Here is a 15,475-nt window from a genome sequence, read left to right as displayed (position 1 = left end):
GCTCATATGCTGACCATCACAAGGCAGAGATGGACAAACGCCACACAAAAGAATACATTTTTAAACAGAAGAGAATAAACCCTAAGGGAAAAGCTGCCGTGCCCAAGACTGACTAGATAGGAAAGCTTTCTTAAAAACAAGACCAGGAAACAAGTCAAGGATCGTGGGAGTCGTACAAAATAAAGATGAAAGTTTATACCCAAATGCCCATAAAACAAAAAAGACGGAATGAGACTTCAGCTAGGGAAATGGACATGTGGAATTGCCACAGAGAGAAACATATGGAGGGAAACAGAAAACAACAGTTTGAGAAGAAAATTAATGTTTGGTCTAGAGCCGTGGGGATGCACTGGATAATCAAAGTGAAGTATCCTGTGTCTAGCTAGACACGCAAGGAGCTTTGTTCTCAGTGTTAGCTACCTGTCACTTTGTGCAGTAATGAAATTAATGAGCCTGATGCTTCCTGTGCACGACTGGAAAGGCCCAGACATCCAGTTCTCCACTCAGGCACGGCGGCCACACAAACCTCCTGTCAGCACCATCAACTTTCCAACGTGCAAGGATTTCTAAAAATATGCGATCTTGTTTCTAGAATAAGCACAATATACTGGGGGGCTTGGGGGGGGGAAGTTCTTCCAAAAAGCATATGACACAACTAAGGAGAATTCTGTTTGTTATATATAGCCATGGCCTTGAACTGTAAAAGGACAGGGAACATATCCCCCCTTTTGGAGGATGTGCTCTTGTCAAAACTCAATTGAATTTTAATAACATTAAATTGCTGAGAAAAGAAACAAATATTGATAATAAAATATTGAATTACCTACAAATTACCAACAGGAGCCATGTTCCATTTTTAGATTAGATTATTTTCCTTGGACATCTTTGCCAAGGCAGAAAACAGATTAAAGAAATTCCTAACCAGTTCACAGCATTGAAATAGAACCAACATGACACAGGTCAACATCCAAATGCTACTTACTGCAACTTTTTTCTTATATAAAAGTGGAGAAGACATTCGCTTCCATAAGGGGGGGAAAGCTAGATAATAACTTGTTTCTAAGTCTGAAGTCGGAAATCAGAACTTGAGAGAGACCTGCTAAAGGTAGCAGAGATAAATGGATTTCCCTTTAGCTACAAAATTGTGTTGTCTGCAGAATGATTGAAACCTGCTCCGAACCTCCAGCAGTTTCAGGACTGATCAGCTATGGAATGGCCTTCACCGCTGCCAGCTCTCCTCGCATCCTTCCTGTTTACTGGGACTCTCCTCCCAGAAGCCTGCTGCTAGCAAGCTGGTGGGCAGACCAGGCGCCTTATCTAAATCCTCTGGAAGTTTTTATCCGCCCCAAAACCAAACATTGCTTTCCACATCAAATTCAAACCTTCCAGTACTTCGAAGATATGGCCTTATCATTCGAAGCAGACTACTATTATTAAAGATACTGGATAGAATGATTTGATTAATCCACGTGCAGATAAAATGGCCATCAGTCAAATAACTTATTATCAAAGCTAATCATAGCATTTGGCGAGAACGCCAGTGCCTGAAGTTATTCTACTGTATATATGAATTTGATCAACAGCACAGTAAATATGAAATCAGATTAAGGGGTGGAGCCCCTGGTAAATTCTTACTACAGAACAGCTAACGGCTTTGTGCATATCAAAGCAATGTATGTTTACTGAAGTTCCGTGTAACAGTTCTTGAGAGGTGGTGTACAGAGGCAGAGGCCCCATTTTATTAAAGTGTTCTTTTAAACGTGTGCTCCTTCGATACATAGAATCAGGTTGCCATGAGTACATGCCATCAGAATGTAGGAAGAAATGCCACTGCCATTTCCAAGATCTGTCTTGTCCATGTACATGTGAGAGCTACCCACATAGAAGGAAAAGTCTCCAATTACTTCCGACTTGGCTAGCGTCCTTCCCTCATGCCAAGCATTGATGTGCTAAGTCGCCACTGATGGATAAGCTTTTCCATCTCTCCTACCTGACAGTAACCAAAGTGTGTTTACCCTGAAAGGGCACAGGGATGGCTGACATCAGTGCCTTAAATAACTTCCAGAGCATACTTGCAGGAGCAGATCTTCCCAATTTGTTTGTTGTTGGGCACAGAAAGCAAAAAGGTAAACAGCTGTGTGGGAAAGTATCCAAAATGGAGCCCTAAGAAAATGAGACAGTGAGTGCCACTTGGTAAAGGGATGTGCTACACAGAACGTGGTCGCAGTTACTAGGGCTAAAAAAATATCTAATGTAGACTCTGTCTTTATTCTGCTGTGTGCTTCATTGAACAGGGTCACTACTGGGTCATCAAGTAAAGTAAAAGTTTAGAAAGCAAAGGAAGTAAGTGGGGAAAGGAGGCAGGGAGAAGACCATGAAGTCCTAAAAATAGTATTTTGTGATAGCAAGCAAGGCTATGGAACACTTTTCAAAACTCCCCTCCATCTCTCCTTGAATTTCAGGCCTATTGATCCTGCTCCTCTGCCCCCCCCCCCGCCCCCCGCTGTTACAGGTACAGCCCATTAGCTCCACTCAAGTTTTGTATTACTTCCTGTCTCTTTGCAACGTTCTTATTGGACGTGACTGTTTCTGATCTCCCAGAGGACCTTGCTTCTTTCTGTCCTCTGTCCTCGGCACCCACGTCCTTCCACAACTTGACCACTCAGAAGATTATCAAGGAAAAAGAAATGAAAGGGTAAATGACCAACTGGATAAAAGGCTAATGACCAATTGAATAAACAAAAAGTTAAAGGACCCTGAGCTTCAGGAGTCAGTCAATCTTGATGAAATTTGCCCCGAAGCACTGGGTAAGGGGTGAGCTTGGAAACAAATCCTCTCCTAAATTTATTAAAACCTTGATCAGAATGCTAAACACTACCAACCATATTTAAGCTTCTGCACTCATGCAGATGCATACATATGCAAACTTATGTTTTTCTCATAAAGATTTAACATTTTTAATAACTCTGAAGGCAGCATATCATTACAAAAGAAATACAGAACCCTTGTTCTAAACTGTGAGGGAAAGAAAATATATCAAATACCTAAGTGTCAAAACTTTCTTTGTATCCATGTAGCATATTATGAGAAATTGTTCACTCTGGCCTTTTGTCTACTTTAATCTGGTTACATTCTATATGCTGGATATACACTTTTTCAAATTTGCATTTAACATTCTGTCTCCAGAGGTGACTAATGATATCTCAATCCATATACATATATATATATATATATATATATATATATATATATATGTGTGTGTGTGTGTGTGTGTGTGTATATATATATATATATATATATATATTTATTGTGTGTGTTCCTTTTTCCCACTTACATTCTTCTGCAATTTATGAAAAGCTTTAAAATAAAAGGCTTGCTTTGATTTTTTTGTGTGTGCGCGCCAGTGTTTATCAGATGATTATCCTAGTAATTTTTTAATTATTCATAAACATTTTCAAAATGCAAAGCTTTGAAATAGATTCTTTTTCCTACTAGTTAATAGCAAAATAACCATTTTCATATTGTATTCTTCATCTGGGAGAACCGTAATGATATATAAAGATGACAGATAATTTGGGGATAAACTAGACGTTGACAAAAACCTTCAGTGGTATATGAATGCAGAGTCTGAAATTTATTCACAAAATTCATTCCAGAGATGTTAAGTGAAGGAGTGGGGCTTTCATTGGACAAATACAAATATATCACATACAGAAAATACCTGAATTCACTGCTGTTTCTACAGTGTCCATAGCAACAGAATTCCCCGTGTTGTATTGAGGTTCCTGGCTGGTCTAAGACTTGCACAAACATACGAGTTTTTATTTCCCAGGAAGGAAATAACAGCAACTCACTGTAGCACAAAAAAGGATGTGAATTTATGGTGATCTTTTTAAGATGATGAATGATAATGCAGCCAGCACAAAGTGCAGATTTGCCCGTGCGTGCACAATCAAGCCTGGGACATGGAAAACAGTGAGCAATGGCCCTGACCTAAACCAAGATCCTGAAGAGTAAATCCACCAAATAATGGGCAGGAAACAGGAGCTGAGGAAGGAGGGAAGAGGCTTAGGACTGAGGAGCTAGGATTAGGAGCCCCAGGAGAAGCCAGGGGTGGGGAACACTACAGAATGTTCTGCTAGAACAGAGCGTGGCTCTGTGGGTTGGTTTCTACAAGCCAGGCGCTGATCTCTGAGTCACTAAAAATCATTTCTTTGTAGTCACAGAGGTACAGAGCTACCTACGGAGGCATCCCTGGGCCACAGGGTGCGCTGAAGGAATTACTGGTTCTGTGAGCCTGCCTATAATGCATTCTGATGGGCAGGCTTCGGATTTGGAGCCCAAATGCCCAAAAGAGTTACTAGGGAGCACTGAAGATTTTCCTTTGAAAAATGTACACAGTGCAACAGCTTTGTAATTGTGGAGCTTTTAGCTCGTAATTCACAATCCTATATTGAAGAAAAGGAAATTTGAAGTACCCATGCTGAAAAAAGAAGAAATTCTTCAGAGTCCCTTAAGTAAATAACTTTCTTTAAAAATCTATTTTGTGCCAAAACTCCCTTGGAGGAAACAAAGGATGTTTTTTAATATCATTCTGTTTTGTTTTGTTTTTTTATTCTGGAAAGAACAGTTACCAGTTGGTTTCAATAGATATGGCCATGCAGCCTAAATTTATACATAAATGTCTACTTGTGTATAATAATAGACACAATGTATAGTAGTGCCACATAGATTCCATCTTAAAATGCACCATGCTATGCTCATTGAGCCATAACATGGCTTTTAAAGCTACTAAAAGAAATTAGCTTCCTTTAATAAGGCAACTGGCATCTACCTTATAACACTAGAAAATTAAAAAATTAATGTGCATCCTGAGACAGCCCCTGCTTAATTTGTCTCCCAGTCTTGAGGGAAAGACACTGCACTAGTAGGTCCCCACTACTGTGCTTGATTAAGTAATTATACAGTTCACCATCCACTGCTTGTCTCCCTCCACAGAAGGGTTACCTCCCTTAGTGAGGGGAACAATTCTCCCTTCTCTTCCAATAAAAGACCTACTAATGCAATTTGACTTTAAAATGGTAACTAATCTTTTCATTGACTGTATGTCAATGTTAATGTTCAGCTCACAAATACGCTATTAAAAAATAACCTAAGTTTTGAGTCAATAGGAAGTATGTTTCATTCATAGAAAAGGGATGTATTCAAATGTTTTTAAGTATATGCAGGTTTACAATAATAATGACCCTTTTAAGTGACAATCGTTTTATACCAGTTTACTACAAACCATCCAGTGTACTATATCACACAGTCAGTAGTCACACTGGGATTTACCAAATGTATCTAGTGATTTTACCTAAACATCTGTCAATGTTACTACTTGTAATAAGAGTGAATGTCAATTTACTAAAAAGAAGAAGAACAGAATAGCACACGTGAGAAGAACACAGTGATAGGAACAGGCAGAGAGATGCCAATGTGTGTAGCCTACTCACCACTTCCAAGAAGCAGGATGTACAAGAGATGAAGGGCTTTTCTTTCTGCCTCCCATCAGCCTAACTTAAACTATCATGTGAAAAAAAGTTTCCTTTGGCTTAATTCTCACGTATCTATTTGATCTTTGGTTCAAGAAATACAGGGGAAAAAAATAACTCATTAACTAGAAAATTAAAAATAATATTTTCAGAGTTTTCACCCTTGTATATTATTTTCTGCTGGAAGCCTTTAAGTTAGATGTTAAAATCCTGATTTAAAATTTCATTTGTCAGGAGTTGGTAGTGATAAACGCCGGCTGAATACTGTGCCAGTAAGCAGTGTTTTCATGGCCATGTATTCATACCAAGGACATTGCTCCTGGCCACATTTTAGATGGTTGTTTGTTTGCTTTATTGAATTTTTTTTTAAATGCCCTATTTTAAAAAAAAAAAAAAAAGGGCTCAGAACCAGACATGCCTTTTTCCTTTGTATGCTTTTTGTAAGTTACACACATTTTATCTGAGCAACCTAAAGACACTGAAATTCCTCCAGATGCTCAGTCTGTTAAGTTTCGCTTGGTAAAACTAGAGTGACAATGAACAACATTGCAGTGAAGATTAAAAGAAATGCTGTGGCTAAACGCATCTCACAGTGGTTAGACAACAGGAAGCAGCTTTCCAATAATCCAAAATGGATTCTATGAGGTTAGCTCACTGTACTGAAACTGAGCTGAGTGAATACCGCTGCTCATGCCTTCTTAGTAAACATACAAAACGTAAAATATCCCACGTCTCCCATTAATAAAGTAAAATTCTACTGTAAACACTATTCAAATCGTTTTATCTATTACTAAAGGCTTTAACAGTATTATTTACTTGGCATTATTATTGACTTTTTGGTGGATGTACAAAATAGAGTAAGGGTTGGTTTTTGGTTTTTTTGTTTTTTTAATTCTACCTAAAGGTATTAGTAAACTTGAGAAAAAAATGTAATAATTATATTTAAGGTTAAAATTAACCTGCACTCCAGATCAACTGAAAAGCAAACATAGCCATTAGAAATGCCTTAAGAAATGAAGGTCACAAAATGAGCCATTTTCAGTGGTTTGGAATCACCTCCACTTGGGCTCTTTCAGACTTCTTGCTACAACCCCATCTTCCCTCTCTTTAACCTTTTTTGATTAAATAATGTTCCTCTGCTCTTACCGCCTATTTTCTTTGTGTGAACTTGTCAAATCATCTCAGCCTTGTCTTTTGTAGTGTAAGAGGCTTCTATGTAGCTCTCTGAGAGACTACCACAAAAATCTGACCGGCAGAATAATTTATGAGATTTACAATGAAGGGCCATTATTAGCATTGTCTGCACTGAGCACACAGCACCTCCTCCCACCTCACGCCTGACAGGATTTTAACTCAGTCATCAGAGGTAGAATCAGCTAAGTGAAGGCTTAGGAATAATGTCATTGGTCCTGGGAGCTTGCATTGATTTCTACTGTTTTAAAAGAAGGCATGGATTGTTCAAATAGATTAAAGAGCATTGGGAGAACACGTCTTAGGGTGTGTGCTTATCTCCACCATTCCCACAAGCATTTCTGTGGCTATAAACATGGTATCAAAAGTGGTAATTTTATACATCCTTAGGTTCTTATCTAATATTCAATACTATGCAGAGTGGATGTCCTTCACCACAAAGCAAAACGCAGAGAGAGCACGCAAGAGTGGATTTTCTGTTTTGAAGAGAGGTTAATTTTAAGTGTTTTTACTTTATCAGAGTACTCCTGACTTGTGTTCAACCATCATTGGCACTAATGATGTTTGTGCGGCTCAAAGAAAATTACTCTTTTTCTTGCTATTTCAGTGCCCAATGTCTCTTTCTTATTACAACAGACAAATCTAATTACTTCTGATGAATCTGAAGAGCTGCGATTTGAATCATGAATAATTCCATTCCAGTAAAGTTAAATCTCAAATGTACCCATGGAACTTAGCATTTTATAAGTATATTACACATAGATGCTAAATAAGGAAACTCATAGCAGTTAGACAACTATAATAAAAAATCCTCCGTGTGTGTGTGTGTGTGTGTGTGTGTGTGTGTGTGTGTGTGTGTGTTTGGTATCTATTGTTATGTTAAACTGAGCCTATAAATCTACCTTCTCTATTACCCAAAACTTATCACTTCCTCCTCTCCATCCTCTGTACATTCTCACTGAGCTCTGCTTCAGGGTGTCCATCTTTCTTTTGATATATCTCTTTGTAAGTCTTGTGTCTCCTTAAAGATTCATGATGTCACTGAATCCTATGCCTTGAATATAAAAAGAAATGATAGCTACCCATACTTGAGTCTCTGCTATGTGCTGGATGCCATTCTAAGGGTTTTAATTGTTTTAGTCTATTAATGTTAATCAGCCACTATATTTTTCACTTATAGAGAAGAAAACAGAAATAACCATTAGCAACCAGGGAGGAGGCACACAGCCTCTGATGGGCCAAGCTCTATACATCTCTCCATGATCTATTCTCAAGGCACCAAGGTCGTATCCCTTGCCTTCAACACGGTTCTAATGTTTCCACTTGGTTTTCTATTTGTGTGATTACTATCTGCATATTCTACCATGCGGGAACATATTAACTCTAATGTTACCAATAAGGAATAATTCCAGTTAACATTAGTTAAAATTTCATGCTAGCCCCTGCATCTTAATACTTAATTCTTGTGAGACTCACTAAGCTACTTGCCAGTTTTATTTCTACTGAACAGATGAAGAGGCTGAGGCAGAGAGGAGATTTGTACAAGATGGCAGAGCCGGGATTACAGTGAAACTAGAAAACTGCCTGGCAAGCTACGTGTAAATGAAGAGTTAATAGGAAATTAGCTTGGATCCTATGGGAAAGGTGGCATGCTATACATAGAGGTAGAAGAAGAGTCCAGACCAGGTCACAGCACCGATAAAACCCTACAGATCAGTACCACTGGAGCAAAACAAGCGCAGGGGAAACCCAGCCGCAAGCGTGGATGTCTTGGCTGCATTTGGTTAACTGGTCCGCTGCTGATGTTCCATTTCTCTCTCTCTCTCTCTTCCAGTGCCACCGTGGGCCTTAATTGCCATAGCCATAGTTGCGGTCCTTCTAGTCGTGACCTGCTGCTTCTGTGTCTGTAAGAAATGTTTGTTCAAAAAGAAAAACAAGAAGAAGGGAAAGGAAAAGGGAGGGAAGAACGCCATTAACATGAAAGACGTGAAAGACTTAGGGAAGACCATGAAGGATCAGGTAATGCACCCGCCCCCTCCTCCCTATTCACAGAGGTCCCTGAGAATTCACCAGTGGGGCTGTGCTCTTTTCTGCAGATGCTTATAGACATGGACAACTTGGGGCTACTGTTGTTTTTGTAGAGATGCTTGGCGGTCCCTTCAGGTATGACCCAGTCTCCCAAAGTGTAGTGGAGACAGGTACAGTGGCTTCCACACAACGAGGTGTGGCTTCACGGACCTGGCATAATAAGATAATTCCTGAACATTTTTATTCCATTTTGTCATCCAGTCTTTCTGTCTTGGACAGGGGTTCTTTCTGCCTCCTACACTGCTCTTAGTCTCTGTTAAAGCTCTTCATGTACTTGGCAATGCAAACACTGCTCTGCACCCAGCCAGCTCTGCCATCAGATGCCAGAAATAATGTTAGATGTGGTAAGGGGAGATAGGATCCAGTCGTAAAGAACAAGACTGAGTCGAAAGACAAAATTATATTTCCTCAATTAGAGATCGTAATTAGAACCCTAACGTTGTTGATAAACTATGTTGCCTGAGCTGCCTTCCCATGCACAGAGAAGATGTTTGATTTCCCTGGCATTGCTGCCTATTTTTAACTAAGTTAACTTAGCTAATGTAAAGATTAATAAAAAGTATTAAGTGCCTCTTCATTTTGGGAATAATGCTTACATTAAATGTTTCTAAATAAAACTTAATTCATATGAAATGAGAGAATAAAGATTTTTCTTGGAAATATTGTTTTCTACCAAATAATTTAAAAGTTCTGTTAATGCCCAAATAGGAACCTGTGCAGGCAGTTTTTCTGATTGCTTTACGGTACTGATTACTATTAGCTGAGTCTTTAGCACATGCACCTAGGAACAGTTTGACCGGGACTTAACCCAGCCTCAGAGCCCACATGTAGCGTCCTGGGTTCCCACACGTGGACTCTCATATTCTTAACCCTCCTTCCCAGTGTGAGCATTCAGCTCCTTCTCAAAGACCCTGCAGTGTCTATGGACAGAACTTTCCCAGGGGTCCACGCCCCATCCCCTGCAGTCCAGCTTGGTTTCAGAGCTGTAGAATGGATGCGAAGTCTATTCTCCGCTTCTGAGGACTCTGGCCTGAGCTCTGGGTAGCAAAGATTCAATGTCTATGGCGGTTTCTCATCAGCCACAGAAGCTCACGTGCAACTGCAGATAACTAAGAAGGATTTTCCTCTTCATTTAATTTGTTAAGAAGATACTCCAATTTTGGCGTATAGCAAGTAGGATTTAATACTGACATTTCTTCCTTTTTTGGTTAGTGTTTTTTTTAAGACGGGGTCATACATTTCTTTTTTAAACATTGTATTAATAAGTATAGAGATAATTTAGCTTGGTGAATATGGGCTAGAAAAAGAATGTTATTTTAGCAATATGTTTGAAAAGAAAATTTTGAATAGTAGTACTATTATTTTCATAATTATTATAAGATTCAATTGTGATTTTTCTTGTGTCCTGGAATGAACACTTAACAGCATTGGTTATTTTTTAAGTGATAACTATAGCATTTCTTTCTAGGATAAGACTGTTACATTTTTATTTGTGGATTTGTTCTGTATGGTGTAATACTACAATTGATGGCATAATGCTATTACCCCAGTACACCATGGATAAATGACCAGGCTCTCACAGACAGACTTGATGGTGATCTTCCATCTATCCCATTCCTTTGGATGGTTTGGGGCAGAGGACTATAAATCAGATCATGAACTAGTAGAAAAAGCCAGTGATCGTTTATAATAACTTAGTTGATATAGCAAAGTATCTAGAATTTCAACCTCTTTTGGTTTTAATTATTTCAAGTCAACAATGTTAAGTATGCAGGGATTTAGCTAGATATAATTTTCTTAATCTTAAATGTATAGAATAAAATATGATTGGAATAAGTGAAATGTTTCATGGTGATTGTGTAATAATAGTATATGTTTCTACCAATCCTTACAAAAAAAATAGCTAACAGCTTTTGAATATGAAGGCTAAAGATGAAATCGAGATTTTTAGAAGAATGATCTGTCACATTGTGTCCCATAATCCTCCAAATTATACAGATTAGATTCACTTTTAAACACTTTGTTTTCAAAATATTTTAAGTAGCTTATCTCAGTGAACATGGGGAAAGGAAATAAGACCAGTGTATGGTTCTCTCACTTGAAGACAGGACAGATAGAAACATTTTTTAGATGATTCCTAAAGCTATACACGCTTCAGGGCAATCAATAAGTTTTTATTACTTCAATATATTCCAACCTCCCAGAAATTCAAATTTCAACACTCATGGCTATATATCTATATTAAGATTTTATAGCCCAGAAATAATTTTTTAAAATCCATCAGTGACTTCAAAACTAAACTCTATATAGTATATTTGTGTTCCAAAAGATTCATGTATTGGAGGGCTGTTTTTTTTTTAAATATCTTGAATCTTGAAATGACTAGCTATAAAGGGTAGATGATAGCAACTTGTAAAATAAGCAGCTTAGAGAGGTCATTTCTCCATGGTTTTCACTGATGTGCGTGGATATTTTAATTTTTATTTCTTCCTTCTATGTCCTCCTTATCTGTGTTGTGTCTCATGACTGTTCTGGATTGTCCCTTGCGGTAGGTTTCTTCTGCTACTAGATATCCCCACTCAGTGCTGGTGGCTGGGCTCCACAGCTGGTGGCTTACCATTCTGACATCAAAAGGCTGAACTCAACTGATCTTCAACGATGACGATTCATTTTAAACATGACTAACATGGGCTAAATAGAACAAGATTCAAGCGGTTTACTTCGATAGATAGGAAAGAAAATTCAGTCCCTTATGCCAGTTTTTAGTATGCCTTAACAAGTCCTAACTGAACAGTGTAACTTAGAATGAACAAATACCTTTACTGATGACTGTGGACTAGGTAAATATTGAATGCTAAAGCAAACCACAGGCATGCCCCTCTAAGCCTGGGAACTTTATCAAAGCCCTGATGTTCTCAACAAAACTCTCCTGTTACAATCTGCCTGACTTCCGAGATACTGGCTTATAAGCTTTATCACCTCAGGTGGTTTTTGTTGGTTTGTTTTTCCCTATAGAGGGAAAAATATTGCTCTCAAGATATTATAATACTACTGATTTAATAGGTCTGGATTTAATGTGATGTACAGTGTTTGTCTTGATGAGCTCAGTCCCTAGGACAGGAATAGACTTCATTTTGGTGGTGAACAGGAGCACCGAAAATTAACAAAAATGTAGTCCCATTTAATGAGAAGTAGTTGCAGAGATGGTCTTGTACTTTCTATTCTGGCAAAAACCACTTAGGGGAAAGGACATTTACTATCTCAGCTATTTCAAATTGCATTTGGCTGAAACATGATATATAAATTGTCAGTTCTGAAAAGGGACTTTTGAAAAAGTATTTAAATTCATAATTTGTTTTTGAGACAATGGGGTGATCTGTAGGTATTTTCAGACAGTGGGTACATTTAAGGATTTTTCTATTGTTTTTTAAAAAAATCAAACTACTAAAACCATAATTCCTGTATGTGCACCCTGTAAGGCAGTGCTAAACACTATCCATAGCTAGGGTTCTCAGGAACAAATGGAGGCCACTGCCTCAAGTGGTCTGTTCAGACTTAGTCATCTTCATGCAGTTTATCAATGACTGCTGCTTCATGCTTTGTCCCTTAACAAAATTACTTTAATATTCAAGGAAGTGCCCAAGTATAAATTAATGTTTCCAAATTAGATGGTATAGGGCTAGCCACATTTGAAAATGGTAATTTTCAATTTTTCAGACTTGTAGACTCCTGAGATGTGTCAAAAGGCACAAAGGATGACACACTGGTGACAACAGCTCAACTCTGTTCAGATGTTCTTCTAAGCAGAGAGCAGAACTAATGAGCTCTGTCAGTCTTGCTGCAAATGGATTTGGGGGATCATTGTGGGGGTTAGCTTCAAGGAGCGAGACTGGAAGACAGAGGTTGCTATTTCAAGCACCACAAGTTCTCACGGTGCAAGTGATGAGGGAGGGAAGGAGGCCCCACTGAGAATACTGACAGCAGAGGAAACGTCCATGTAGACAGGCAGGAAGAACAATATGGAAAAACAGGGTCCGGTGGCCCTGGGGCCTTTACAGCCTGGCTAAACCTCTCATATTCGAGTTCTGTAAGACTTCTCGAAGATCAGCCCAGGAGCTGACTATAGACAATAGTAGAGACTCTTTAACACTGTCAAAAATACAGTGTAGTCCACTGCTTGTCTACTTGCAGTTTCGAGTTCTGTGAGATTCTGAAGCAGCAGACACACAACAAATATGTGACAGCTAGAGAGAAATAAGTAACATGTTCTCCATTAAAAAGAAAAAAATGGCAATCTAAAAATAATTAATAATAATAATAATAATAATAAGCAAGCAGAATGTACAGGCAGCGACCAGAACAAAATATGTGAGTGCTGATATAGATACCTTTAAATGTTTCAAACATACTAGTGAACAGGGAAATGGAACTTTTCATAATTTTCAATTTGTGAAGAATGACCATGCACACAGTATACGTTTATCTGAGCATCCCCATGGAGAAATCTTCCAATTATAAAAACCTTTGTAGTAGAAATATCCAACACAATTTTTATATTTTAGGGAAATGTTATATACTTTTGATTTTGAAATTTAGAAATTTTGTGTATTTTATGACATAATTACCTTTCAAATACTTTACTTTATATTCTACCTTTTAGATTGAAGAATATTTCTTTGTTTAGACTAGGTTTCCTAAGTCTAGCACCATGGCCCTTGTTCTTCAATACAAAATGAATTTTATACCCATATGAGGTTTTTTCAAAAATGACAAACATTACTCTTTTGTCTTTGGTATTATATAATCTCAGATCAGTTTAATTCAGCCTAGCTTTCTGAGGAGCAGTTATGGAAATGAAATGATAAAGTTCACTGAAAATGAACTGAACTTCTCTCTACACAGCGTTTGCTGCTGGTGTGTTTTCTCCTTTTTTCTTAAAAGTTCCAATCATAGATGTGAAAACACAAAGAATTTACATTTTCTGAGGGTCACTCAGCCGTCTTTGACAGAAGCAATAAGACAGCAGAAGGCCATGCATTCCATGTGACTCTCTCCACTGCATGCACCAATGATGTTTTTCATGATGCTGAGCACCACTGCAGCTCCGAGAATGTGAAACCCAGCCTGGATACAAGCATGTTCATCATACTAGAAAAAAAAAAAAAAAAAAAGAGGCAATGTAATCTGAGACAAGATAATTCCAAGTTGACATTTTCCTTGCAACAATGTCATATCTTTGCTTGCTATACTCTCAGGGGCTTCTTCCATTGCTTCCATGTTGCTTGCTGACTGGGGGGAAAGACTCATGCACAAGTGAAATTAAAAGACATGTGTGCATTAGCAGCCAATGAGAATGTGTCAGACAAATAGACATCCAGCATCTTAGTGCTTGCTTCAAACAGCTTGGAGATCTAACTATATGGCCAGTTTCATTTGGACTTTGGTGAAAATTCGTTGGGATTTCTTTTTTCCTCCTCACAGGCCCTTAAGGATGACGATGCTGAAACTGGACTGACTGATGGAGAAGAAAAGGAAGAGCCCAAGGAAGAGGAGAAACTGGGAAAGCTTCAATATTCACTGGACTATGACTTCCAGAATAACCAGGTCTGAGGGGAACATGTCTAATTCCATTACATTTTCTGACATTGCCAAGTAGGAATTGAAGCAAGATACTCCTTAAAACATTTCGTTTGCTGTGAGCGGAAAATGCAATTATCAAAGCTATTGATGAAATCATTCCTAAGTACAGGCAGTCCCCTAGCTGCTAATTTAACTTCTGGTAATTAGAATTCACAGTATTCAGCCGATTACATCTACTCGTGGCACTGACAGGAGGCAGGCAGAATACAAATTAACTCCGAGGCATCAGTTGTTGCTTAGAGCTCCCAGCCAGTCCAGTCGCTATAGGTCCTGCAGTGTGCATAGAAACAACCTTCCTCGAACTATACAGATTTAGATCCCAAACCACACCAGCTGCCACCAAAGCCCACATTTAGAAAAAGAAGTTTGAAAAGCTATGAAAGAATTAAAAACTGGCTAATGCTCTATGGCTTTTTTTAATTCACTTTACAACCCAATATATCAGCCCTCCCCCAAAATACCTCTATCTTACTCCTACACCTGACACTCCACTCCCCCTACCCCTCCTATCCCACACATCGAAGTTGCTGCGGGACTAGGCACATCCTCTCCCACTGAAGCCAGACAAGGTTGTCATTTACGGGAGCAGAGCCACAGGCAGACAAGAAGGCAACAGGTTCAGAGATAGCCCCTGTTCCAGTTGTTTGGGGGCCCCTTATGAAGACCAAGCTGTTCATCTGCTACAAATGTGCAGGGGGGCTAGGTCCAGCCCATGCTCCCTCTGTAGTGATTCAATCTCTGGCAGCCTCCAAGAGTCCAGATTAGTTGACTCTGTTGGTCTTCCTGTGGAGTGCCTGTCCTCTTCCAGTCCTTCAATCCTTTCCCCAGTTGTTCTGTAAGACTCTCTGAGCTGCATCTACTGCTTGGGTGTGAGTCTGCATCTCTTTGCACTGGCTGTTAGGACTCAATGGCTTTTAAAGGCAGAGATACTTTCTATGTAGCACTGTAAGTCTAAGTGAGACTCCCATAGTGATGAGATGGCAAGTTTTTAAAGCAGAGATGAGCAGCTTGATTCTCAGAGC

General features: G+C 38.8%; 1 protein-coding gene across 5 annotated transcripts in view; it reads left to right on the top strand.

Annotated features, from left to right (window-relative positions):
- Syt1 (synaptotagmin 1) overlaps window positions 1-15,475 on the top strand; it is a 530,426-nt gene that overhangs the window by 376,265 nt on the left and 138,686 nt on the right. For 4 of the 5 annotated variants that reach the window (XM_021173812.2, XM_029482352.2, XM_085843145.1 and 1 more), the window contains 2 exons: window positions 8,560-8,744; window positions 14,295-14,417. In XM_021173812.2, coding sequence (XP_021029471.1) covers window positions 8,560-8,744; window positions 14,295-14,417 — 308 coding nt within the window. The remainder of the gene's footprint in view (window positions 1-8,559; window positions 8,745-14,294; window positions 14,418-15,475) is intronic. The other variant, XM_029482351.2, reaches the window with a different exon arrangement.

The sequence above is a fragment of the Mus caroli genome, unplaced genomic scaffold (genome assembly GCF_978045245.1).
Source record: "Mus caroli unplaced genomic scaffold, Mus_caroli_1 scaffold_9, whole genome shotgun sequence".
NCBI classification, from domain to species: domain Eukaryota; kingdom Metazoa; phylum Chordata; class Mammalia; order Rodentia; family Muridae; genus Mus; species Mus caroli.
Note: the sequence above shows the minus strand (reverse complement) of the source record. Positions and strands in the feature narration are given on the sequence as shown.